This window comes from Moschus berezovskii, chromosome 23 (genome assembly GCF_049115385.1).
Source record: "Moschus berezovskii isolate FMDL1 chromosome 23, NW_MosBer_1.0, whole genome shotgun sequence".
NCBI classification, from domain to species: Eukaryota; Metazoa; Chordata; class Mammalia; order Artiodactyla; family Moschidae; genus Moschus; species Moschus berezovskii.
The window spans coordinates 42,855,600-42,883,009 of NC_142482.1; the positions used below are offsets into that span (position 1 = coordinate 42,855,600).

At 44.7% G+C, this 27,410-nt stretch overlaps 2 protein-coding genes across 6 annotated transcripts; both read right to left on the minus strand.

The window, feature by feature from the left end:
- Positions 1–12: 12 nt before the first annotated feature.
- BTN3A3 (butyrophilin subfamily 3 member A3) lies at positions 13–13,244 on the minus strand. Of its 5 annotated transcripts, XM_055406941.2 has the most exons (11): positions 13,106–13,243; positions 12,121–12,181; positions 8,105–8,194; positions 7,523–7,870; positions 5,856–6,137; positions 4,679–4,879; positions 4,471–4,491; positions 4,361–4,387; positions 3,952–3,978; positions 3,401–3,427; positions 13–1,685 (listed from the first exon to the last, which is right to left on the minus strand). In XM_055406941.2, exons 2-11 carry the CDS (start codon positions 12,146–12,148, stop codon positions 979–981), a joined length of 1,758 nt encoding a protein of 585 aa, XP_055262916.2. In that variant the 5' UTR covers positions 12,149–12,181; positions 13,106–13,243; the 3' UTR covers positions 13–978. The 5 variants fall into 5 exon arrangements, with proteins under 5 accessions (XP_055262916.2, XP_055262917.2, XP_055262918.2 ...); XM_055406942.2 differs by lacking the exon at positions 12,121–12,181 and having other exon boundaries at positions 13,106–13,244; XM_055406943.2 differs by lacking the exon at positions 4,471–4,491.
- Positions 13,245–16,701: 3,457 nt separating this feature from the next.
- On the minus strand, positions 16,702–25,783 carry LOC148774192 (butyrophilin subfamily 1 member A1-like). The gene is made up of 6 exons (XM_088831294.1): positions 25,488–25,783; positions 23,083–23,247; positions 22,741–22,761; positions 22,625–22,651; positions 18,706–18,732; positions 16,702–17,226 (listed from the first exon to the last, which is right to left on the minus strand). Exons 1-6 carry the CDS (start codon positions 25,678–25,680, stop codon positions 16,709–16,711), a joined length of 951 nt encoding a protein of 316 aa, XP_088687420.1. The 5' UTR covers positions 25,681–25,783; the 3' UTR covers positions 16,702–16,708.
- Between the last annotated feature and the right edge of the window lie 1,627 nt (positions 25,784–27,410).

A 27,410-nucleotide genomic window follows, 5' to 3' on the forward strand; every position in this document is an offset into this window, starting at 1 on the left:
TTAAAGAGTGAAGATGATTAACACGTTTATTCAACAAATGTAACTTGACAACCACATGTCGGATAGAGGGGATTACATTCGTGAACAAAATAGTGATGATGATGAAGAGTAACTTCTGCCTGGTACCTGTCAGCTGAAAGGAACATCCATTAACATCAATAACTGATCAGGCTTGGAAATATCCCTTTGCTAAAAATGGACTCTACTGTGTGATTAAAAATACCACTACAGTTCATCTGGTTTCATTCCTCCCAAATTCTAATCTTTAGGTATTAAGTTAGGCTTTCTAGACACCTTGAACATAGGAGGATTGGTTCTGGTTCCAGGATTGCACATCACATTGACAAGGGGAGGTGAGAAGCAGGGCACACATGCCCTTTGGTAGTTAAGACTTTGACCTTTAGTCCTTTTGCACTCCTGTGTATTCATTCTCTGGACCAAGTCACCCTGCCGAGCCAACTCAATGAAGTGCTGGACCTATAGCTGTGACAATCGACTCTGAAGGAACCAAGTGGGGTGTGGCTTCCATAGGCACCTACAGTGATCCTTAACCTGCGGTGCCCTGGGAAGGAATGCTCAGGGCTGCACATGGCCCCTCCCTCACAGGGGCAATCGGGCTGGAAAACAGGCTAGGGGTAGAGGGTGGAGGAGGGGGGACAAGGTCCCCAACAGCACTGACTTTTTGATGAATTGTATAACTTGCTTAACTTGGCCATGCCTCAGTTTCCACACTTCTGAAATGAGGCTGTGACATAGGGTTGCTATGAGGAGTGAAACATTTAAAGCTTTCACAACAACACCCAGCACATTGTAAATCATCTGTAAATGTTTTATTATTCAATGTCCAGTCATCATTTACTAGCTGAGTGACATCTAGGAAGTGAGACAATAAAACAGTATCAACTCAACTGTCCATATGGAATAAATAACTGTATTGATATTAATAGAGTGCTTCACATTGTGTGTGCCTTTAGCATTTTATGGTTGTGATTTGTCACTGCTATTAGGGAAGAGACCCTCAGCTGCAGGCTGGGCAGGGAGAAGCAAGGAAGTAACTTCAGCCTGAGGCTCTCCATTCTCATCAGCTGAGCCCAGGACCACTGGGGTTTCCAGGGAAAGGTCAGGCACTAGGTCAGGAACACCAGGATTCTCTGCTCCTGTTGACACTGGGCAAATGGTCAAGGCAGTGGGTTCCAAGGTCAAAATCCTGAAAACAGGCCACAGAGACCCAGAGAAGGAGGTGTGCGGGAAGGTGTAGATATGAGATCCATCCACAGCGTTGTAGAAGGAGACCTCCCCAGTCTCATAGTCCAGGAAAACCCCCACTTTTTCAGGAGGACTGGCAACTGTCAGTTTGGTCCGGGGCTCAGTGAGAGCCCGGTAGTCATTCCCATCAGACAGCCCCATAGTCCAGAAGCCATTCTCCGGGGTCATTTTAATCCAGCATTTTCTCTCCACGTCCCCCTTGCATACCCCCACATGCCACTCTTTCCTGTCCCCAACCTCCACCTCCCAGTAATGTCTCCCTGATGTGAAACTCTTGCAGCCAAGCACACAGTAGTGCCAATCAAATCGCTCGGGGTTGTCTGGCAGATTTTGGCGTTCCTCTGCCCGCTGCAGGCTCCTCTGGTCATCAGACACGAGCAGGATGGGGTTTGCTGTGTTGGGATCCAAAATCACATCCTCTGCAGAAATTTTAGGGGGTGGGATCATGGGTGAACCATTGTTCTTAGATCTCAGAGCCTCAGCCCTCAAGCCCTGGGTCTGGTTGAGGAAGCCCAAGTCCAGGGTTGGGTGCCCACCAGCCTGCCCTGAATGTGACCCTCTCAGCAACACCAGAGGAAAGCCCTAGGGGGCTTGTGTTCAGTAGGAAAGGGAAAAGTGATGAGCGTCAGGGTCTGCTTAACCAATATCTAGAGCTGGCTCCTTCCAGCTATGTTTTTCCTGTTTCTCTCCCAGAAGTGACTCTGATCACCTGTACTTCATAGGTGTAGATGCTTGCTAAGTCGCTTCAGTAGTGTCCAACTCTTTGTGACCCAGTGGACTGTAACCTGCCAGGCTCCCCTGTCCATGGGATTCTCCAGGTAAGAATACTGGAGTGGTTTGCCATACCCTCTTGCTGGGGATCTTCCTGACTCGGGGATCAAACCCACATCTCTTACATCTCCTGTATTAGCAGGTGGATTCTTTACTACTAGTGCCACCTGGGAAGCTTGTGCTCCATAGGGATATGGGTTTAAATTTCAATCCTTGTGCTACCACTCATGAAGTGAATGTCTTTTCTCTTTTTTCCGTTGACCCAAGCTGTATAATATTTTATGCCTCAACTTCCTTATCTGAAAAATGGGGCTAAAAAAATACTAATCTTTAGGGTAGAAGATAACACACGTTGTGTATTTGGTTCAGGGCCAGGCATGGAGGAAGTCCCTGATGTTTTAATAGCTGCCAGTCCTTTTCTGTGCTAAGGGACATTATGTTGAGGGCTTCATGTGCTCCCAGGCCCCTCTCCATGTTCTTCTACCCTCTTCTGGGCCCCAGAAATCTGTCCTCTTTGGACAGTGACACGGGACTCCCTTGCCTCTGGTCACCTGTTGGGTTTGGTCAGTGGGAGGCACTAGCTGAAGATTGGAAGGAGCAAGAAGAGAGGCACGGCATTTATTTCCTCCTCCACTTCTTCCCTGCCAGCTTCAGGGGATGATGCTTGACCAAGGGGATGACTCATCTCAGGCTGCCCTCTCCGGGAGCTACAGCTTCCTGTGGGCCAAACACTCTCCTCCCCATCTCTTCAGGCCCAGCATGGTGACAGCATCCAACTGTTGTGAACCCTTGGGGACTGAATAGTCCTTTGTCAGTTTCCCTTTGCTCTCTTTCTTCCCTTTGTAAATAGCTTATTCTTCAAGCCCTCTTTAACCACCCATTTTGAATATACCATCTCTTTTTTGCTGGCTTTTTGACCAAGTACATGTTCATAAACTCATTTAGTCTTTACCCCAACTCTCACATAAATAGGAACTACAATCATTGTCCACAGGTGAGGAGACTGAAGCTCAAAACATCAAATAACTTGAGGACACACAGTGGCAAGAGGTGGCATATGGACCTTGGGAAAGGACATGACCTTTGAGCATTGCTTTCTCTCCTTGGTCACGTTGCATCCTGTCCTTCCCTTCACCGCCACTGTTGATGCCTCTTCCTTCCCATAAAGATCTGTGGAAGCCCAGGAGAGCAATTCTCACCAGTTCTCCGGGCACCCAGTGGAAGGCTGCTGGAAACTGAGCTCTCCAACCAGAACTTTCCCAGTCACAGGGACTGGCTGTCCCAGAATCTCAAGACGTGGAAAAGAAAAAGGGAATATGATCCCTCGGGTTTTGTCCTAGGGGACGTACAGTGATTCACTCACCAGCTTGGAAGAGGGCCTTCTTCCACTCTGAAAGAAAGGAGACGCAAAGAGGAATGTTCATTAATTCTGATCTTCCCCTCACCCATTCTCCTCACTGAGCCTTTTCTGTGTCCCTTTCTTCAGTCCCTTCCTTCATCTACAGCTTGGGTAGATCAGGCATAAAACCTCTCAAAAATGGTGGATTTTCTTCACTCTATTGTGCTGGGGCTGCAGGTGACATGCCCAGGCTATACTAGGCTGTGTGTGTGTGGGGGGGTGGGGGGGGTGAGTGTGTGCGTGCGTGGGGGTGGGGTGGGTGTGTGTGGGGGGAAGGTGTGTGTGGGGGTGTGTATGTCGGCAGGGCAGGGAGTGGTTAAACTGCCCAGACACTATATCTGAAGGTCCCCTCTGAGGCTGTAGAAAAGCAGGCATGGTACTCCCCACAGAAAATGAGCCTCTGGGTTAGATCTGAGTATTCCTACTGCAAATGCCAATGGGTCACAGAGCAGGGAAAAAGTTTAAATGTTTATCTACCTGTGCCAGGAAACTCAGAGAACATCCAGGTCACTCACCTGGATAGGTTTGAGACTTCTCCCCACCTACAATGGAAGAAAGGTAGAGACGTCATCTGAACTCTGTCATTTCTGAGTCATTTCCTTTTACTTTTGCCTCATCTCGCCTTCTTTTTGACCACTCCACCCTTCCTACCTTTTGCCTCTGCCTGTTCAACTCTCACCTCCCCTCTCCTCTTTAGGGAAGGAGATTGAAGGCCCCTTTCTCTATTAAAAAAGGAAACACTCTCTATTCTCCCTACCAACTACTTCCCCCTCCCCAGTCACCCTTATTTCTTTTCTTGGGAAAAAAGATCCAGAACATTTCTTTGTCCCTGGGCAGAGTTAGGGGCTGAGGAACCCGGCTGGAAAATACATGGGTAGAGAGAGTCTTATATGTGAATTCAGAGAAAATGTCAGAGTCACTTACAAGTCATGTACTGGACCTTTCTCCACTCTGCAATGGAAGAAAAGTGGTGAGTCATTAAGTGGTAAGTCATGGGAAGATGAGCATGGGTCCCTGGGGGAATCAGAACTTACTGAGCTCATACTGGAGCATCTCTGGAAAAGAAGCAGAAAAAAAAAAAAAAAAGTACTGTTATGGGGGTGGAAGGAGGAGGACCTCTAGAAAATAAATCTTAAAGATGACCAAGTGCTGGGTTGGGTGCGAGAGGTGGGGATGGGGGTGAGGTGATCCAGCGCCCTCCTGCAAAGCATGGGCCTTAGACTCCCTCTCTAGGTCAGATACCTTTTATTCTTTGTTCTTGCTCCTTTTCTGCCCAAGCTGTTTCTTTTTCCTTTTTCGCTCTTTCTTTCTCCATGAATAGAACCTCTTTTTCCTTCCTCTGTAGCCACAGGAAGTAACCAGCTCCAGCGAGAAGCAGCAGACAGACCGTCAGGGTCCCTGCAAAGGCAGCGATCCAGCGCTGGGCCCTCCTGAAGAAGGGATCTGCAATGGGATCCAGTCTTAGCCTCTCACCCTTAGGACAGGGTTCACGGAGTTCATCTACTGACGTTAAAATCTTTCTCTTCCTAAGTTCTCAGAGACCTTTAGGTAAGACTTCAGCAAGCCCTGCTAAGGCTTTATAGATATAGTACTTAACATAATACCAGAACTTGTCTCGAAATGTCTGTCTCTCACATGTAAATCTGTTACTTAAGCATCATAATCAAGTTTTTTTCTACTTAAAATTTATAATAGGTTACATTCACCTGGTTCCACTATCAAATAAAAGCACATAAAACATTATCCGAGTCTCCTGTCCACTCACACAAGTTTTAATACACATTTCTCTAGTGAGTGAGGTTGGACACTCTTTCATGTGTTATTCCTTTTCTGTGAACTAATAATTCATCCTCTGCTCTTTTTTCTCCTGGTCTGTACTATATTTTAATGGGATTAGCATTTCCTCTAAATTATGATGTACATGGACCCACCCGCTCCCAACTTTGTCATTAGTCTTTGCTTAAGAATCCAATCTTCACCACTTCTCTCCAGTTCCCATTGCCTGTCACTGTTCCAGGCACATAAGAAATGCTCAGTAAATCCTTGTGACATAACAGGAGAAAAAAAAATATGGTTCCATAAAAGGCTCTGGAACTCAGCTCAATGACTCACTTTCACTGTATACCACAGAGAATCACACATCCCCCTTTCCTTTTTTTTAAATTTATTAAAAAAATTTTTTTTGTTTTTATACTTTTCTCTTTTTTAATGTGGCTATACTAGATTTCAATTGGTTAATGTTTAAATTGTCATTTTGTCTAATTTTCTATTGATTAAATTTTACATATGTCTCTTTTAAGGATTTTTTTTAAACTGAAGTATAATTGACTTACTTATATTAGTTCCAGGTGTTCATAGCCTTCTTCTTCCAACAGCCATGGCTCCTCACAGTATGCCTGCAGCTAAGCAGGGTACTCACCTGCGATGGAAATCCGGGCTGTCTTTTCCTGGTTAAGGAGGGGATTTCTGATGATACAGGACACCCCTTCCCCAGAGCCGCCTTTCATGATTAGAGATGATGTGACTGCGTACAGGCCAGCTCCATCTGCAACCAGAGCTGCTGTCACATCTGGCATGTTCTGGCCCTTGGCATCTCTCCACCAAATCTGGGGCTGGGGATACCAGCTGGTGGACTCACACTCCAGGTGGATCCCTCCATCCTCATGGCCCTTCACTTGAATATGAAGATCAGAGCCCAGTGCTGTGGAAAGGATGAATGAGCTTCAGTTCTTGGGAGTGTCCTCTATCAGTGAGGGTCTCAACAGGAATTGGATGGCACACTCAGATAATTAAACTAGAGTTTTCTAAGAAGCTGTTTGCAAAAGGGTGGTCATAGTGAGGAGGAAATTACATGGACTAGAGCAGTACTCCAGGGCCAGGAACAATGGAGTGTTACCACTCACCCCTAAACCCAAAGGGGAGTGAGAAGGGAGTTGTTTTGAAGACCTAAAGTGGGAGAATCATGTAGAGAGAGCTTTCATAAGAGGAGCTGTGATCTTCTGGAAGGGCATGTAGCCAGCTAGAGGTGGCCCTGCAGTGACTAAGCCAGGGGCATAAGTACCCTGACCCCTCTCTCTCCCTCCTTCTACCTTCTGCTATGACTCCCCATGGACCAAACCCAGCCAGAAGCTACATGGCAAGAGAAAGAGATATGCCTGATAAAGAGATATGCAACCCTTGACATGGAATATGAGTCTAGTTTTGGTGTTCTCCTGTGGAACACAAGCAATTTCATGGAATATCAGCATCAAAGGGCCCTTTGTCACTATGACAGGTGAAGACAAAAGACCAACAACAATCATGTTTGAAGACAGAGAAAAATACGAGCACTGTTCCAAACATAACCTTGACCGACATTCCCCTGTCCTGGCTGAGTGATGCCGCTCCTTTACCAGTCCCAGATTAGCCTCACTCTAGTTTTCCTCCTGGATAAGATTTATGAAGTTATCCACCCACAGAAATATACCTCCTCCTCTCTGACAGCATCCTATCCAGAGCAAAGCCCATTTCCATAAACTTGCCCTAAATCCCGTAACAGAAGCCCAAAGTCTACACAAAGTTTCCTCTATCACCCTCTTCCTGAGACCCCCATGCTCCCACAGGGCATGCACTGCTCCTCCTGCAACAAGGATTGAAGCCAATTGCAAGTGTGCTCCGAGGAGGTGTGGTTTAGAGAACAGTGACAGCACAGATGCTGCCCTTACAGGTCAGCCTCCCAGGGCTCACAGAGGCTCACGAGGAGCCCCCAGAAACCACCTGGAATGCAACTGAACCCAGTCAACCATGTACCATCTCCAAGGAGATGTTTTCTTATCCTTCCCATCCTGACCTTCCAATTCCCAGCTTAGACCCTGGCAGTTGGCAGGAGGGAGCTCTTTACTTGACACGATAGCGTACAGGAGAGGGTCTTCCTGGAGGAAGACCTGCTTCTTTCCTGAGGGTCTCAGAGAAACAAAGTCAGAAGACAGAAGAGGCAGTTTCCGATGATCAGCCAAGAGCTCCGAGGGGTGGATTTGGAGCAGAAACTCTGCATCTGCTCCTAGGTCCCAAGAGGAAAACACTCAGAACAGAACCTTGGAGGCTCACCTGCAACCTTCAGCTCCAATAAGGCTTTCTCGTAGAAGTTGCCATCTTGGAAATAGCACAGGTAGTTTCCACTGTCAGAGGCTCTAACGTTGTGTATTCGGAGTACAGCTTTCCCTGTAGTGATGCCATCTCTTAAAATCTCAGTTCTCCCTTGGTACTCTGCTGTCTGTCTGTCTTCCACTTCCTTGCCATGTGCATACATGAAAACCACCTGCCTGAGGCTGGATCGCACCCACTTCAGTTCCATGGTCTCTGCGCTCATCTTCGGGGACAGGTGACAGGGCAGCTCGGCGTCTTCACCCACCATGACCAGGATGGGCCCAGGGGGTCCAATCACAGCAAACTGAGCTGGTCAGAAAAGTGGGGGTGGGGAATTCCATGAGGCCATTATGGGAAGAGGGTGTCTCAGGCTTAGAAAAGCCTAGAGAGGAATAGGATCCTGACAGAAGGACATTTTTCTTAATAGCATGTGAGCCTTCAGTTTGCAACAGGACCTCCAGGAATGAGGGGATCAAAGATTCTGACTAGGTGCAAACAGGTAATTATCTGCTTCCAATACAAAAAAGCAACATTGTTCCCTACCTGAGCAAGGAGTGAGCAGCTGGTCGGAGATGAGGCAGATAAGGAGGTGGAATGGAAGGAACTCTAGGGACCATGCCATTTTCATCAGTGCTGCAAACAGACAGATGCCAGAAAGAGTCAGACAGAAATACCACCTGGAAGAAGATGGAGAACTCTGTGTGGGAACCTCTACCTCCCCAGGGCCGACTCAGGGAGAAACACAAGAAAAGTAGTGTGAGGACCCATGATCCTCCTCTGCCAAAATGTCTGCTTGGGAGTCTCTTCACCTCTGAGTTCCCACATGGAAAATCTCATGTAAAAGTATGAATGTTAAGTGTACAAACAGTAACCCTAACCCATCAAGAAATCCTTGGCTCTACAGAGTATGTTCAGACTCTCTACACTCGCCCACACTTCCCCAGCTATGTCAGGTCCAAGCCTCCACCATCACACCCTGATTAATATAGGACTGTCCTCACTGGGTCCTCCGATTCTGCTTGTGTTCCCTACAGTCTCAATACAACATCCAGAACATTCCTTGAGTCACATCCTCTGCACAGCACCTTCCGCGGGCTCCCATTTCATTGAGTAGATGCTGAAGTCCTTCCAATAGCTGGCATGGCCCTCCTGGAGCTGCATGCCTCACTTCATCTCCAGGCACACTGTCCTTCCTACTGCTCCTTGGACAGAATATGACAGAAGACCTTGACCTTGACTCTTCCCTCTGCCTGGAACCCTCTTCCCCATACATCCACAAGCTCACCCTCTCACCTCCTTCAAGCCTTTCCTTTAAAGTCAGTTCCTCTATGAGACCCTCTCTGATCACAGAATTGTGGCAAACTGTTCCCATCCCCCGCAACTTCTCTCTTTTCCCCATTGCATTTTCACCAGTTAACATATCATACATTTATCGTCTGTCTCCAGCTGCTAGACTATAAGTTCTACAAAACAATGATATTGGTCTATTTTGTTTCCTGATGTGTAAGACACCTGTTAGAATGGTGGTGGTTCACATGGAACCCTCAGTGAATATTTGTTGAATTAGTGAATGGATGAGGGCTTACATATTAAACCATCCATACTCACTAGCATTTTAGTTCAGTTTAGATGATCAGAATAGTTGGGTGTCATCCAACTAATGAGAGGAGGGGAGGTGGAGAGTTTAAGGAGATAAGCATTTTTCTGCATGATGATAATGCTCTTTTGGCCTGGCTTAGAGAGCAGAGCCTGGCCTCCTGTGCTTCCACTGGGGACTTAGTTGTATTAAAGCATTTATTCTTATTTTTCAATAACGTGGTTTCAAAGAGCAAGCCTATTCTGGACATGCAAGTGTTGCAACTTGGTAAGCCTTTAGTGAACTCTTTTCACAACTGTTCTGGGAATTCCCTGGTGGTCCAGTGGTTGCTGCTGCTGCTGCTGCTAAGTCACTTCAGTTGTGTCCGACTCTGTGCGACCCCATAGACGGCAGCCCACCAGGCTCCCCCGCCCCTGGGATTTTCCAGGCAAGAACACTGGAGTGGGTTGCCATTTCCTTCTCCAATGCATGAAGGTGAAAAGTGAAAGTGAAGTCGCTCAGTCATGTCCAACTCTTAGCGACCCCATGGACCGCAGCCTACCAGGCTCCTCCGTCCATGGGATTTTCCAGGCAAGAGTACTGGAGTGGGGTGCCATTGCCTTCTCCGGGTCCAGTGGTTAGGACTCTGTATTTTCACTGCCAGCTTCGATCCTTGGTGGAGGAACTAATCTCATGCATGACCAAAAAAAAAAAAGTTCTTTGGAGAGAAACATTTGTTCTTTAGTGGGAGAAACATCTCTGGAAAGGAAATGATTCACTTTCTTTTTTCCCTTTCCTCCTGTGTTTATCAATGCTCCTTGGCAGATGGCCTGCCTCTGGGCTCACCAGCAACAGATAATTTCCCTATCTTGGTCTTTGCACCACTAGGGAAGTGCCTTTTAGGGGTGGAGATGTAATTGTTGGCACTTATGCAGAAGGGCAGATACGTCAGCTTCCAAACATACAGCAGACCAGTGCAGCTCAAGCCTCTATGAAGTGCTGGGGTTCTCCCAGCTCAGAGGCAGGGCCCCTGCAACTCCCCAGTTCTAGCCCAGTATTTCCAAATGTATCTTGGTCCATAAAAGAACCTCCACCTTGTGTGATAAGAGAAGTGTGGGGCCCTTGTCAGCTAGCCAGGCTTGATTATAGCTGGAGTTCTAACTTGGCTTCCACTCCAACCACACCAGAGTTGTCTTCCTCCCTATACAGTGGAGAGCCTGAGAGTCAATTATTCCAGGACAAGACTAAGAACTCTAGATGGAGCCCTCTCCCTTCTCCCATCATGTATTCTTTCCTTCCCGGAATGGAAGGAATGGTGTGCTGATGAATGACTCAGGGTGTGCCCATCTGTCTCCTCTAGGCTCAACCCATGGCCATCACAAAGTTCACATCACTCGACCATCAGACTTTGGTCAAGATCCTGGCAGATTCCCTGGGTCAATCAGAGGCTGAACCTACCACTTCTTTTTTAAGTTTTGGCCAAGTTTTGAAGCTTGCAGAATCTGGACCACTGCCAGTGAAAGTGCCTAATCCTAACCACTGGACCTCCAGGGAAGTCCCATGAACCTACCACTTCTTAACCCCAAGGCGAGTGAATTGGATAGTTAAGAATAAGGCCAGGTCTCACCCAGGCATTTTCATTCCTTCAACAAATGTTTATCGAGTACTCATTATGTGCCAGGCCCACTACGTGTTAGATGTTGGAAATGAAAAGGGTGTGGGAGTTAAGTCATGACATTACGATTCACCAGCTCTATGATTTCAAAAACCTGTTTGAACTTCAGTTACTTATGACACATTATGAAGCAGGAAGTTTAGAATGTACACAATTGACTTAGCAACTTCACTTCCAGATATCTGGTCTAGCAAAACACTTGCATGGGTGCAGAGAGAATTGTGTGTAAAGTTGACACTGAAACATTATTTTTAAAAGTAAAAAAAAAAAAAGGGTAAACAAGCTAACCAGCCACTCTAACCACTAACAGAAGACTGGTTGGTTAAATAAAGGCTGATCTCTATGAGGGAACTCAGTGTAGCGGTTAAGAGTCCTCATGCAACGAGTTGACTCACTGGAAAGGACTCTGATGCTGGGAGGGATTGCGGGCAGGAGGAGAAGGGGATGACAGAGAATGAGATGGCTGGATGGCATCACCGACTCGATGGACATGAGTTTGAGTGAACTCCAGGAGTTGGTGATGGACAGGGAGGCCTGGCTGCTGTGATTCATGGGGTCGCGGAGAGTCGGACATGACTGAGCGACTGAACTGAACTGAACTGAACCCAGAAAATCAAGATATATTAAACAAATAAAAAGCACACTGCAGAGAAAATTAATGATTATATTAAAAAACAAAACATAAGTTATGAATTTGTATGAACATGTTGATGCCTTGGACTTCTCCGGTGGATCAGATGGTAAAAAATCTGCCTGCAGTGCAGGAGACTGGGTTCAGTCCCTGGGTTGGGAAGATCCCCTGGAGAAGGGCCTGGCAACCCACTCCAGGATTCTTGCCTGGAGAATCTGCATGGCTGGAAGAGCCTGGTAGGCTACTGTCCAGATCACCTTAAAAGAGTTCATGCTAAACTGAAAATTGGAGATTGAATGAGAGACACTTTTGTGCTTTGTCTCCTGCCTTTGAAAATTATTCGGATGTTTTCAGTTTTAAAAGTTTTCATGTTTTACTCAGCAATTAAAATTTTTTACAAATAATTACTCTGACTGCAACATGTTAGTTGTTCAGAAAATACCAACTCCTGTAAATCAACTGTATGTCAATAAGTAAATAAAATTTCCTCACACCAATTCGCCCTAAACAAACCAGTATAAGGCCTGCATTCATAGTACATACTACTCTTAAACCTGTGCCAAGAACTACCTTTGAGAACAAGGCCATCAGAGGGATTGAGTGGGTTGAGGAGGAGCTGGGAGCAGAAATATGTCCAGCTGGGAACTCTCGGGAGCCTGCGTGAAACTCGGACGTACCCTCAGACAAAAGCTTGCCTTTCACCATATCTTCTGCTCTTCAAAACTGCTCCCTAAGATGCTAGAGAGAGGACGTTATTATTATTATTATTATCATTATTATATAGGTAACAATTTCAATGCTGTCTTCAGAGTGAGGAATTTATTTTCACTAATTTTGGGGGTATATTATTGTATTTTTTTGTTTCTCGTTATAGACAACATCAAAACAGAGAAAAATATGAAGGAATAAAATTTATATAATCTGTGATAGTAATCATATACTTTGCTTCATGGATTTAAGGATTTCTGGAAGTATTTTTACCATAGATATATACTAAATGCCTGAAAATTGTCAAAATTATCATTTGACCCAGAAATTGCACTTGTAGAAACTACTCTTAAAGAAAAAAAGTCAAGTATTAACACAAACATTCACGTTTAAAGTTGTTCATCGTAAATAAGAATCAATAGCAAAACGTAAATGCAATTTAAATCTCCAAATTAAATCCAGCTTTGTTACAATTAGAAATAAAAACTCTTTGTTAAAAACATGATTCCAAAATCCCTTTCATGATTGGACAATGTGTTTGCATCCATTCTCCAACTGTTGCATATGTTGATTCAGATTTTTTAAATTACAAATAATTATGTAATAAACATCTTTACATGCAAATCTTTAAGGCATATCTTTTTTCAGAATCTCTTAGAACACATTCCCAGAGATGACTAGGAGAGATGAGTCCTTTGCTCCTTTCTGATCACAGTAATCTCCTAAGAATATGCAGTCAGCAAGCTTTTTTCATTCACTTTGTGACTCTCCTACAAATGCTCAAATTCAGGTCTTTAGCCTTTGCATTGCCCTGCTGTCTCCACCCCCTCAACCCCTGACTACAGCACACCCGAGCCCCAATCACTTTCTCTGGGCAAGTTCCACTCTCAGCTCTTCAGCCTCCCTCTTTCCAAGGCTCGTCACCCTGGATTTTACCTATTTTCCCACACTCACCTCTTGGCAATCCCATCTGAAAATTATAGCCCACAGAGTAAAGATAATCGATAGTTCCTCATTATAAATAAGAGTCTCTTTTCTCTGGAAGAAAGGAAAAGAGCAAAGCATGCTCACTCTGACAAAGAGTGAGAATCGGTCTGTGAAAGAATTAGTTTTGGATTGGCTCAGAGGGGTGGTTCTCATCAGTTGCTGGGCAGAAACCAGTGAGGAGGTTTGAAAACTGAAACTGTATTGTATTGTGAAAAAAAAATCCCAGCCTAATTCTCACTTTGTATCACTCTGTTTCCTTAACTGAATCATTTATGCATATATATATGTATAAATCAGTATTTATTATATATACCTGCTTTATGTCTGATATATGATAATAGATTTATTTTTTCTCATAACAGATTTACTGAGTAGAGAAATAAAAGGTTTGAACATGTGAAGAGAGGAAGACATGCATTCATTAAAACATTTCTGTGGCTTTTGGCTAACGTCTCTTTGCATGTACAGCGCACATGAAGGTGAATATATTTTACAACAGAGCCAAATGAACAGAAAACCAGACCCTCTCCAACTTTTTTAGCACCTCTGAAATTCAGGTCTCAGATTCATTATCAAATGATATAATTTTCACATTTCCAGAGCAGTGTTCTGGTGACTGATTGGCATATTTTACATTTTTCAGGAAAATTTTTTTTTTGGGTGTTGCTGAGAAGGCTCATGAACCCTCTGAGCCTTATTTGTGCTGAATTTGTATTTTCATATGTATTTCTTTCTCCTCTGCCAGCAGGATTTTTATTCCCCGAGGTTAGAGTCTGGCTGGTCTGTGGATACTGTTTCTGTCAGCGGTCTTTGAGACAAAGTGGTCCTATCTGTGGCCTAGAGCCTCCCAAGACAATTTGTTTGCCTCTTGGGGCAATGATTAAAGCTCAAAGGACTTCAATATGGCTTTGCAGATGGAACTTAATTATTTATATATATATATATATATATATACACACACACACACATATGCATACATACACATATATGGGCTTCCCTGGTGGCTCAGCAGTAAAGGATCTGCCTGTCAATGCAGGAGACACGGTTCAGTCCCTGGGTTGGGAAGATCGATCCCCTGGAGAAGGAAATGGCAACCTATTCCAGTATTCTTGCCTGGGAAATCCTTTGGACAGAGGAGACTGGTGAGCTTCAGTCCATGGGGTCACAAAGAGTCAGACAGAACTTGGTGACTAAACAGCCACCACCACCACCAACATATACATGTGTGTGTGCCCAGCCTTGTCGGACTCTTTGTGACACTATGGACTATAGCCCACCAGTCTCCTCTGTCCAAAGGATTTCCCAGGCAAGAATACTGGAGTGGGTTGCGATTTCCTACTCCAGGGAATCTTCCCAACCCAGGTATTGAACCCTGATCTCTTGCATCTCTTGCATTGGCTCTTTACCACTAAGCACCCAGGGAAGCCTATATATATAATATATTTTATACAGGAAAGCCTATCTATCTATCTATCTATATATATATATTTTTTTTTTTCCCCGAAGCAGGGATCTAACCTGGGCCCACATCAGTGAAAGCATGAGTTCCAATCACTGGATCACCAGAAAATTCTTGGAATTTAATAATATTACAAAAGTTTGAATTTAGGCTCTGTGGTAGAGAAAGCTGGATGCTTGCATGAGTTCTATTTTCTGCCCTTTTTTTTTTTTAACTTACAAAGAGTTAACATTCTTTCTGCGGTAAGGTATGATGTTTTAGAGGACCCATTCAAGGACGTTCACAGAGTCCAGCTTAATGAAGCCTACGTACCTTGCATCCTGATAGAACACTAGAGGCACATATTGAGGCAATATTTCTGGAACAGACTGTGTGGGTTTGAGCAAGACAGCTCTTGCCAAATTTTCTCAGATGGTTCCAGTAGATCTGGTGGTGACCCTTCTTGCTTTCTCATTTGCAATGAGGCAAAAGATCCCTGCTTCTTAGTACTCAAACCCAAATCTGCCTTCCAAGTCATCAGGCTGGTAAGACAGACAGTTAACAGGAAATAGTGTTTCTCCCAAGGTCGTAAAACTACTGCAAAGGGGCATAACAACCGCTTTCTTAGAGTGCTTCCCGCTTCCTGACTCACTGGGAAACTTCATTTTTAAAATTCATCATCTATCAAAAAGCTTTGCTGCTGGAAATCAAAGAATGAAATAGTCCCCTCTTGTCTGGAGGATCCAAATTACTTTGATACAGAGAAACAGCCTGGAGTTTCAGCATAGATGCTGAACTTCAGAGAAGGGGTTTCTAGGCACAACATTTTGTCCTCTTAACTTTACTGTTTCCAGAGAAATAGGCCCCAAATCTACTTCCTATCCATACCTTTACATAAAGTCCTGAGAGAGAAATATATAGAAATGGAGCTAGAAAGAATTAATTGATTTAACACACTTTTATTGAGAATACTTTTATTGATTTACATACAAAGATATTTATAGTAGCATTATTTGTGAAAGGGAAGAAAGAAAACCATCTTGATTGCAAATAATGAAAGATCAGTATTTAAGATTTGTGTTAGTCACTCTGTCATGTCTGACTCTTTGCGACCCCATGGACTGTAGCTGCCAGGCTCCTATGTCCATGGAGGTTCTCCAGGCAAGAATACTAGAGTGGGTTGCTATTCCATTCTCCAAGGGATCTTCCCAACCTGAGACTGAACCCAGGTCTCCTGCTTTGCAGGCAGATGCTTTCCATCTGAGCCACCAAGACTTGGTATTAAGTAAAAGAAGCAAGTCATGGGACAATTATATAATAAAACCCAGTTTTCATTAGAAAAACTCTGCGTGTGTGTGTATTTGCATAAGCATAGAAAAAAATTAATATACACTTAATTGTTGATGAAGTAAAATAGTCTAAAGGTAGGAAGATATTCAGGGAAAGGAGCAGTAAACAAATTCACAAACTGGGAAAGTATCTTGGATCTGGGGTGAAAAGTGTCATTGAAAGGGCCATTGCAATTGCTTTATAAGGAATGATTGGACTCTTAGAGGCACTATGATTGGCATTAGATGTAAGAATGTTGAAGGTGCCATCAAGTCCCAGACCAACAGAGTGATCTGGAGAAGTGACTTTTCTCTGTGAACTTTATTTAGTCTCTCCCCAGGTTGTACGTGGATCAAAATGAAATAGTCTTTGTATGAAAAGAGGGTGAAAACAGCCAAGCACCATCCAGATTCAGCTTCCAGTTGTTCTATTATGCAGACATTAAAGACAAGGAGCTCAAGACCAGAGATCACACTCCACCCAGGCAGTCTTTCCATCAGTATCTTGTCTCTGGTTTCTCTAGGGGTTCCTTTTTCAGCTTCCAGCTGGGATGGCAACACCAGACTCTCTTGGCAACATTCTATGGGGTTGCATTGTCCTTTTTGGCCTCTGTACCACTCAGCTCTGGAGAATTATAAACTGTCTCCAGTCTTTATCTGCAGAAAAGGTCAGAGGGGCTCAGCCTTCACTGCTGGCTCACCTGGAGCCTTGGGGGCATTGTCCCCAGAAATATGACTTCTCATTCCCAATGACGAGTTCATCCCTGTACATTCAACTGAAAGAAAGGATGGGGACACATAGGCTCAGTGACAGATGGTCAGAGGGGTTGGGTGGTAGAACCAGAGGCAGAAGAAAGGCCGAAGAGGCCCAGAGAAGGAAGCCTGGGGGAAAGTGTAGATGTGGGACCCATCAGCCACACTATAGAAGGAGACATGCCCAGCTTCATAGTCCAAGAAGACCCCCACCCGCCTGGGGGGCTCACTCAAGGGGAGGGCAGTCCGAGGGGAGGTGAGAGCCTGGTACTTATTAGCGTAGAGTTCCACAGCCCAGAATCCATTCTGAGGTGACTCTGCGATCCCCCAAGCCCTATCCACATTTTCCTCACAAACCCCCAGCTCCCAGTAAGTCCTGTCACCCACTTCCACCTCCCAGTAATGTCTCCCCGAAGAGAAGGACCTGTGGCCCAGCACACAAGGGTCAAAAGAAAACCTCTCAGCTTTTTCAGGAAGATTCTGCCACAAGTTTCTCCGCTTCACACTTCGGTGATCTTCAGACAGAAAGAGTTCAAAGAAGGCAGTATTTGGATCCAGAGTCACATGAGCTGTGGAAAGAGTGAGAGAGAACAGATGTCCTGTCAACTCCGGTATCCCAGGGCCCTCAGTGACTGGGAAGTGGGGAGGAAAGAAGCCATTCCTAGCCCTTGAAGTTGCCTTCCTTCCTCCACAAAAGAGCTGGAGTGATAAGCATCTCCCCTGGATGTCCTCAAGATCATACTTCAAAGAGCTATTAGGAGAGTTCAGAGACTTACAAGGAGGAGATAATCCAGAGGTTCCAGGTCCCTTGGAGCAGGGGTGGCTAATCACCCCTCCCCTATCCTCTCATCCCCCACAGCATTTTATACAACAGTCTCATGTCACTGCACTATTATTGCTTATTTCATATTTCTCTCCTCTACCAGACTAGGACCCCAAAAAGTAAAGACTATGTTTGTTCATCTTTGTATTCCTACTGTCTAGCATTGTCAGACTTTGTCTCACAATTGGTACTTAATAATGTTTGCAGAATAAAGGGCTGGGGAAGGTCCTTGGACAGCCTCTAGCCACACTTCTCTGCCAACCTGAAGCCCCAGGACATTTCACGGAGGATTATCTGGCCAGAGATTTTTGACCAAATGTGTAAAACATCTGAGCAAATGAATGCCCATCTTTAATAGACTGTCCCTGAATCTCACAGGTTAGAAGAGTCGTATGGGAGAAACTTTAATGGGTTGATCAAACATTGGTTCCTTTTCCTCCTGGGTACATAGCTAGATGACATTTTCCAATCCTTCTTGGGTATCCAGGAGAAGAGTCGGCTGCTTCCAGGCCTCACCAATAAGAAAACCTTTACACAATATTTGCATTCCTTTTTCTGCCATTTGCTGGCTCAATATAGAGTAGAGTGAGGCTCTAGGTCAAAATCTAGCAAAGCTCCCACATCCCCATCTGGTCTGTCCTGAACACTGAAGAGATGGAGTAATACGCTGTTGTTGTGTTTACCTAATCAGATGCTCTGAGGGTAGAGAAGCTAGGTGGACAGAGTCGCCACATCTCCTCTAAGATGCACAGAACCCACCAGAGACTGAGTGTCATTTGAACGAAACCTTTCTAGTTGTACCCTCAGGTCCATGATGCTGAAGATATTGAGTGATAGTTGCTGTCATGCCTGACTCTTTGCAACTCCATGGACTGTAGCTGGCCAGGCTCCTCTGTCCATGGAATTCTCCAGGCAAGATTACTGAAGAGTGGGTTGCCATGAGTAGTAGAGAACTCAAGAGAGAAAGTAGATGAGGAGCCCTTTAAGAAGGAAAAGGAAAAAAAAACCAAAAAAAAAAAGTTATAAACTTCTGGAAAGGAAAAAAGTGCAGGTGCTGAACTGAAACTGGGTAGTACTTGATCTTGATGTTACTTGGATCTTCCTTGGGTCTCCATTCATCGCCTGCCCAGCCAGGCCACTATTGGAGCTGGAAGATGGAGAAAGACCACTAAGATCTTTTATGGAGTCCTGGGCCTGAGACCATAAGAACTAGACAGTCACTCACCAGCATAGGACCGAGCTTTTTTCCAATCTGCAATAGAAAAAAGAGAGGTGAGTGCTCCCAGGTGAGAGCCGTACATTTCTTGGCCCTTTCTCTGCTCTGGTTGCCTTTCCTTCCCTCCTTGGCACCCTCATCAGTCATCCCCAGAGCTTGTCTGGGCTCCTTCTCTCACATTCCTAAAAGAAAATGTTTAGGAGGAAAGAGGCCAGACAAAATGTACCCTTCTGTTTCCCCTTCTTGGTTCCTAAGCATGGGCTCCAACTCCACCAGGAGCTCTCTACTCATCCCTCTGCATTCCCCATACTGGACGGCTTGGTGCCTCAGTAGCTGAAAGGCACCAGCTTATGCAAACACGTGAAGGCTGCCATCACAGGGGACATGGTCCTGGACACAGGACAGAACTCTGAGGGATTTACTCCTTTCTTCACTGCGATCATGCTTTAGTCACTCCCACAGTCAGGCACCTGACCCCATCTCCTGCGTCGTTTCCATGACCTCCATACACTGCCCTGCATGGAGTGAGGATGACTAGCTGCCTGGAAATCTGTCTCTTATTTAGCTAGTCTCCGCAGGAAACATGTCTTTTTCATAGTTAATATGCCACCTCTTTCTGTGATTAGGGAGTCCCTCACACTTATTTATTTATTTTTGTACACTCACCTCGGGGAGCTGCCCATGTGCTCCACTCTTAGCTCACAGCTCTTGCCTTGATTCCAACGTGTTATTAGCACAACTCATTAGCCAAGAAACCCAAAACCAGTTTAATTAACTATTCAGTGTCTCCATTACTACATCTGTAGGATGGAGATCAGACTAACACTTGCTATTTAATTTATCTGGGGGAGGACTTAGAGTAACACCTGCAAAAATACTGAATCACTGAGCTGAACACCTGAAACTAACATAATATTGTAAATATATTATGCTCCAATTAACAAAAATTTTTAATCTAAAAGAGGCATTTTCAGTTATGAAAGGTCACCAAAAAAGAAAAAAATACAGGGGAGAAGAAAGAATAGCTTATATTTCTAGCCCTGCCCTCCTGTATGGACTACACACTTGATTATCCAACTGCCTACTCTGCATCTTCACTTGGATCACTAACACCCTCTTCAGCATTTTGACTCTGTGCTATCCCTTCCCCTTGCCCCAGCTACCTGGTTTTCTTTTGGCTTCCCCACTGCAGAAAAATGGCAATTCCATTTTTATAGTTTCTTAGGCCTAAAAACCGTGGAGTCATCCTTGATCCACTTCTTTACTTTTGCACTACACTATCAACAAGGGTATTTTTACTCTGTTTTAAAAATAAATCCAGCACTGAGGGCCCTCTCACCATTTCCAGCACTCCCCCTTGGTAAAAACCATCCTCATCTCTCCCCTTGATGTCTGCGGTAGCTCCCAGCTGGTTCAGTCAAATCCAGCTCTCTGCAACCCTATGGACTGTAGCCCAACAGGCTTCTCTGTCCATGGGATTCTCTAGGCAAAAATACTGGTGTGGGTTGCCATTTCCTCCTCCAGGGATCTTTCCAGCCCAGGGATTGAACCTGTGTCTCTTATGTCTCCTGTATTGGCATGAAAGGGTAAAAGGCAGCGTTCTTTACCTCTAGCGCCACCAAGTCAATCTCAGTGAAGCATCTAAAGTAACTTCTCAAAACATAAGTCAGGTTCAGCTCCCCTTCTGCTCAAAACCCACTGGTGGTTCCTTTCCCAGAGGCAAAGCCAAAGCCAGCAAGGCTGACTTTCAAAGCTGTGTGATCTGGCCCTCCAAACCCCTCTGATTCTACCCACTTCGATTCTCCTGATCACTCCCTGCCTTCTAGCAACACCGGCCCCTTTGCTACTCTTCAAACTAGTGTGTTTCTGACTCTGGACTTTGGCACTGTGGTTCTCTCTACTTAGAATGCTTTTCCCTCAGCTATTCCTGCGGCTTGCTCCTCTACTTCACCATCACTCTATTTTATTATAATTTTTTAAGTTGAAGTATAGTTGATGTACAATATTTTTTTACAGGTGTACAATTCACCACCCTATTTTAAAGTGTATCTTTCAATGCAATATTCTGTTATCTCCCGAGCACTTATTATCATGTGCCAAACTGTACATTACACTATTTCGTTTTTCTTCTATCTTCTTCCACTAGAAGGTAGATTCTTTGTGAATGGGATGTTTCTGTTGTGTTCATTTCTGTGCCTAGGGCACTTAGAAGAGTAACTTAGTTACTCGTTACTAGTAACATAGTTAACAGTTGTGGATCTTTGTTGAGCTGATGAATGAATGAATGAAATGAATAGAGAATCCACGAGGGAAGCTGGAGAGTGAGTGATCCAAGATGAGAATGAAGAAATAGCCTCAGAAAGGGAAAAAGACGCCTGCTCGTTGAAGTCGGAGCCTACAGATCAGAAAGGGCAGGTGCAGGTGGTGGGGCAGGAAGTTTGCCCCCCTCCCTTCTCTTTTTTCTCTGAGGTGGGGGTTTGCATCACCCTCGGAGGTGTGGGAAAGGATGTGGTGATGAAGGATCAAAGCTAATGTTCACTGAACTTAGCTATGTGCTACGACTGTACTGGGTGTCCTCAACTTTATCTCATTTCCTAGCATCTGCTCAAACTAGTAGTTGCAATTAGATCAATTTCTAGGTGGGAAAAGTAGAACTTCACAGAGGTTAAGGAGCCTGTCCCAGTTTGTCTGAATGAGTAGAACAAACAGGGTCAACAGATGTGATGAACAGACAGAGGGAATGGGCACAGAAGTGGGACAATGAATGATAAATATGCGGCACTGCCGATGCTGTGGTCAGTCCAGTGTGGGGCGATGCATGTCAGGGAGTGTCCAGGGATGGAACAGAAATCGGACGGGACCATTAAGGGTGACTGCATTGCAGGAATAAAAATTGCAGATTGGGCTTTATCTTTTAATGTAGTGTTTCTTCAATTGAGTTATGTAAAAACCTCGGTTAGACACAAATTAATTTCCTCTGAAAATAAATTTTCAAAGTCCTGAGGGAGCCAATTAAAAAATGTAGCAATGAAAGTTAAAATCTGTCTTTAGACAGTTCCTTTGTCATTAATGCAATTGTGAACACAGAAGTTAGCTTGGAAACTAGAACCATTCACACAATAATTGATTAACAGAAAAAAGAAAAAGGATATTAAGCAGGTGATGTAGAATCTGCTTAGGTTGTGTTAGTTTTGACAAAAATTGACATTAAGGTAATTTTTCTTAGAAATTTGAAAATCCTTTTAGAATTTACAAATATCCACCCCAGTAAGATGGCAGAAGGTAATGGGAAATCACAGATGGTTTGGGGCTTAAGAGGAATGTAATCAGATTTCTATCTTAGCAAGTTTACTTTGAAACTCTAAACTATGGAAAACTTTTCACAGACAAGGTCTTGTTTATGCTGGTTGTTTTTTTCAGATTTTTTGTCTGTTTCCTAATATTTATTTAAACTAAAAGTCTTAAAAGGAAAAGGGCAGCAGTAGCTCTTGAGGGAACAGAAGCAACTTGCTGTTGAGAGAAGGGTCTTGATAACCTACTCCTAGGGATCTGTGACAAAAGAAGAAAGAAAGATTGGGGGAGGTATTCTATGCCTGAGAAGGGGTCCTGGGCTAAGCAGTTAAAGGACTTGCCCTGAGGGAAGGAGAGAAAGGAGCCCCCTTAGGTGGGTGGTGGTAGCATTGGATGGTGAGGGAGGGGAGGAGGAAGGGCAGGTTGACAGCAAAGGGAATGGAGTTCAGTGTTGGCCACAGGTTTGGAAAACCTTTGGGGCATCCATGACATATCAGCAGAGCTATTGGGGTTATAGGCTTAAGTCCAGATGGTGCAAGGATGAGCAAGGCCTCAGAGGAAAGAATCAGGAGAAAGGCACTTACTAAATGAAGTAGATAAAACCTTAGATGAAAAACAAACATTCCAATTTACTCACCATCCACTTTCTGGGCTTTCCTCCAGCCTGAAGTAGAACAAAGAAACTTCATGAGACCAATGACATGGGAGAGGGTCTCAAATTGTACACGCAGGAGGAGGAAGTACAGAACTTACGGAGCTCCCTTTGGAGTTGCTCTGCAAAAGGACAAGAAATGAATCAGTACCATTCACAGGAGAAGGGGGCCAGGTTTACATGGAAAGAGCCTGTGGGAGACCCTTTCCTGCGTCATGTGTGCAGTGAGTCTGGTGAGCTGTCCCCAAACTAGTCAAGGTCCCAGGATCGGGGAAGTACAGAGGTGGGGGTGCTGGTATTGAGGGAGGAAAGACTGAATATAAAAACCTCGACTTCAAATCCCCTTTGCCTTCTTCATCCTGGTCCTCCCCTTTCCCCTCTGTCCAATCCCTTTTCCGTAGTCTTCTTTGGACCTCACTGCCTCGGTCTTCTGATTCCTTTACCTTTGGTCCAGCATTCTCGATCTTTCTCTCGGCGAAGTTTCCAGATGAAACCAAGAGCAGTCAGCAGAAGAAGTCCCAGAAGAAGCAGGAGTGAGGTCTGAGCTGTTGCCCAAGGAAAGTCCTTCAGGAAGACAGTGCCTGAACTGGAAGTGCTGGGCAATATTCCTGCAGCGAAAAGCAGGAAAGGGCCAAGGCCTGGGGGTGCTGGGGTACACAGAGGATGCCACGGGACTCCCCGAGATGCCTGGCCCAGACCAGTAGCAGAGGGGCCTGGCTGGGAGAATGAGTGACTCCAGCTCTGCCCCATTTTCTCCCACAGGATGGCTGGGAAACCAAGATACTTTGAGAGTCATCATGGAACAACAACAAGTAAGTATAAAGGCTCTGGGTGTGTGTGTTAGTTGCTCAGTCATGTCTGTGTCTTTGCAACTCCATGGACTATAGCTTGCCAGGCTCCTCTAACCATGGAATTCTCCAGGCAAGAATACTGGAGTGGGTAGTGTTTCCCTTCTCCAGAGGATCTTCCCAACCCAGGGATCAAACCCAGGTCTCCTGCACTTCAGGCAGATTCTTTAAGTGTTAAATCAAGGAGGTCTAAATCACTCCTGAAATATGAAACTAAAACTGGGATCCGGAGGAAGGGGTGGATATTGTCCCCTTTTCCTCAAATCGTGAGAAGAGATGCCTTCCAGTGAAAATCACCCTGAACGTGGGAAGAATGTGGGAGCCCCTGACTTTACTTGCAATTGTTAAGAGAAGTATATTTTTGGTAGGGAAGTAGATGATGCTGGAAATTAGAAGCCCTGAGTACTAGTACTAGTCCCACCTCCACTGCAGACTCTATTTGTGATTTCATCCAAGCCATCCTGTGTCCCTCTATCTCCACTATAAAGTAGAGAGTTCAATAATATTCCCTGTGGTATCAGTACCACCAGATCAACAAACAAGCTGCGAGAAGAGAACTTGGCTATCGATATGCATGTGTTTCTTTTAAATATCCCTTAGCACCCAGGCCATGCTATTCATTTAGTTGTCGTCTAGTTGCTAAATCGTGTCTGACTCTTTTGAGACCCCATGGACTGTAGCCCACCAGGCTCCTCTGTCCATGGGATTCCCTAGGCAAAAATACTGGGGTGGGCTGTCATTTCCTTCTCCAGGGGATCTTCCCCATCCATGGATGGAATCTGCGTCTCCTGCATTGGCAGGTAGGTTCTTTACCACTGAGCCATCAGGAAGCCCAATAAATACCACTGAGTCAAAAAAAAAAAAAAATAGTGTAAACCTTTTATTTCTCTATCAGCAAAAGGATTCCATGTAACTAGAGAGCCTTTCCAAAGAGGTTTTGCAAATTCAGCGACATGTTTTATGTGCAGGAAAAGTTAAATTAATAAAATAAAAACTCCCCATACAAGCCAGAACAGAGTCATAACTGGACATAAATATAACAGCCTAAGGCCAATGCCATAAGCAAATTTCCTCCCAGTATCTGATGAATGTCATTGTTGTGAGGATTAAAGAAACAGTGAACAATCAGTTGTTGTTAACCTTCTTAATACAGTAGAATTTTTAATGACAAAACAGGTTCTGGCAATTTTTCCTGAGACTAAAGCATCATGGTTTTTTGTTTGATTACTCATTACTTCTCACAGAAACTTACTTCCTCATTTGTGTATATTTGTCTTTTCTCCATAAAATTTAACTTAGATTGTGTATTGCTTTGTATCATTTCCTAGCTATTTTGTACTGGTAATGGCTTTACAATGAATACTCTGTATGTCCTAGTAAAGGATAATTTTTTAAAAGGTAAATATAAAAAAAGACTGTACAAATAATTTATTTAACTTATTATTTAATAAGAAAACCAGTAAAAATGTTAAAAGTGGATTAAATGAGGATTTGATTTGCAAAATCTTATATTCTCTATCAGAGAGAAGTCATTTGCATCACTAAGGACAGGAACAATTTGTTTTACTCTCAGTGTTCTGCAAATTAACATCTGTCTCTACAAAGTTGTCAATGATCTAGAAAAATAAGCAATGGCTTAGTCCTATGGAATCAGAGATCCCTAATGTGAGAACTACCAGACAGGGTTAGTATTCCTTAGAAGAGACACCCAGTCATCTTTTTTAAGCACTGAAAGTCTTTCACAAATTTTCCTGGCCATTCTTTCTTTCCCCTGGTGTTGAGCACAAAGCAGTCAGAGATGGTTTACACAGAGGTGGCAAATATTTGTTAAACAAATCATTTCCTAAGAAATACTGCAAAGTAGTGCTTTTAAAAAAACCAAGAGTGGGAAAAAAAAAAAAAAGACCAAGTGGACTTCCAGAAATGATTCAGACCATTTGCAGAAAGAGAGAGAACTACACATGTGTACCGTCCTCTGTCCCTTTAAAAACCATTCTCACCTGCATCCTTCTGCCCAGCAGCGGTGGCTTCACGGAAGTCCCAGTCAGGGGCAAACGGTGAGTACTCAGGGACTCTGACTTGGCATCTCCCAGCGGGAGAGCTACAGGCCTGCCCTTTGTGGTGCAGGTGGGTCCCATCCTTGTCCAGGCTCATGACCCGAGAGGACTGCTCCTGCTGCTGCTGGATGTCCATGGGCTCCTGTCTCACTTGCGGGGAGAGGGAACCAGAAGTTCACTGTCCTTCATACCTCAGCTGCAAAGTCACCCCAAGGGTTACTCCCTGCCACATGAGCTGCTTCCCCACCAGTAAGAGCGAGAAGAGGAACAGACAGGCAGGAATGAAGGAAGGACACTGGACCAAGCTTAAGATGGGTCACACCTCTCCCTCAGGAGTCTGGGAGAGCAGATGCATCTGAGTCCCTGCTTTATTTTTGTCCATAACTCTTAAAATGCTTTCATCTCTCTATATTGGTAAGATCACTAAGTAAAATACCTTGTATTACAATTTGCTAAATCAGAGAACTTTAAACATAGGAGACTCTCAACAACCACTTTGCAGAATGAATGAATGTTGTTTTCTGCCTGAAGGTTTAATGGGGGAAACGGAGAATCCAAGCAAGGCAGCAGGCAGAGGGAAGCTGGCCTGGGAGGCAAGGAAGTTGGTTTGAGTTTCTAAGCAGAGAGCACTGTCTGTTTGTTGTGGGCCAGACCTGTGCTGAGCATGGAGGCAGGAGCAGAGGAGTGGAGAGAGGAATCGAAGGGCCTGGGCCTTCCAGAAGCCTGTGGCTCACACCTGCTGGCTGTCTCCCCACCGCCAATTCTCATGCACTCACATTTCTCTGCTCCTCGGAGTGGCTCAGTCTTTGAATCACTTTGCGATTCAGACACTAGGCTGGACTCGGGCTCCAGTCAGAATTGTCCGCTGCCTGTTCTCTCAGGCGGGAGCACAGGCAGAGGCTGGGGAATACTCACGAGCTGGATCTGCCCTTGGCAGGGCACCCCAAGAACTCCAGGTAGACGTGTCTGGTCACAGTGCCCCTGCCCCGATGGTGACACTGTCTACGATGGGGATGAACTCTGGACTGTGAACCCCTTTCCTCTACATTTATGATGTAAGATATCGATGTTTTCAGGGAGAGAAGTGAAGTCTAGAGATCAGCCTGCACACACCTGAGTTGGTCAGTTTCGCCACAGCACTGCCTACTGGGAATGCATATCACCTGCCATGAGGCCTTTGAACTCAGTCGGCTTGCTGGTCATATTTCATGGGTCACTGGAGAGAGGGCAGTGACATGGCTGGGGGACCTGGGAATGAAGAACAAGCTGGAGGCAAATAATTTTATGTTAAAACAGAACCAAAAACAAAGCTCAATGCCGGATGCATCTGATAAACATTTTTTACTTCTTTAGTCCTATAAGGATTTGCAGGATGGTGAGAGGACAACAGGGACAGGAGCTCGTGCTAGGAAGAAAGGTCAGGTAGGGGTGGAGTCAGAGAATGTGCGATTTTTTTATTAATATCAGGAGACAACTTTCACGGTGGGCAGGCAAAGTGGGTAAAACTACAAAAATGATGCTCCAGAGCAGTTAGAACCTGGGAACGACACAGATCAAATGTGTCACCAAGTATTAATACCCTCAGTAAACTTCAGTGGGATAAATGCTCTGCAAAAGTCCTTTCCAAATCTGAGCCTCTCTCTGGCTGAGGCAGCTTTTAAGGCCCACAATGATATGCAAATGTGGGGAGTAAATGTGTTCTTGACCTAGGGGCACAGCATTTTGGCTAAAAGGGCAAGTATTTCTAGGGTTATGCCATCTGGATTTATGTTTGAATCCACTTGTTTTGCTGGCTGTGTGACCCTGGGCGTGTTATTTACTTCTCTAAGCTTCCTCTACAAAACATGTTGAACTGTAGTGATGGCT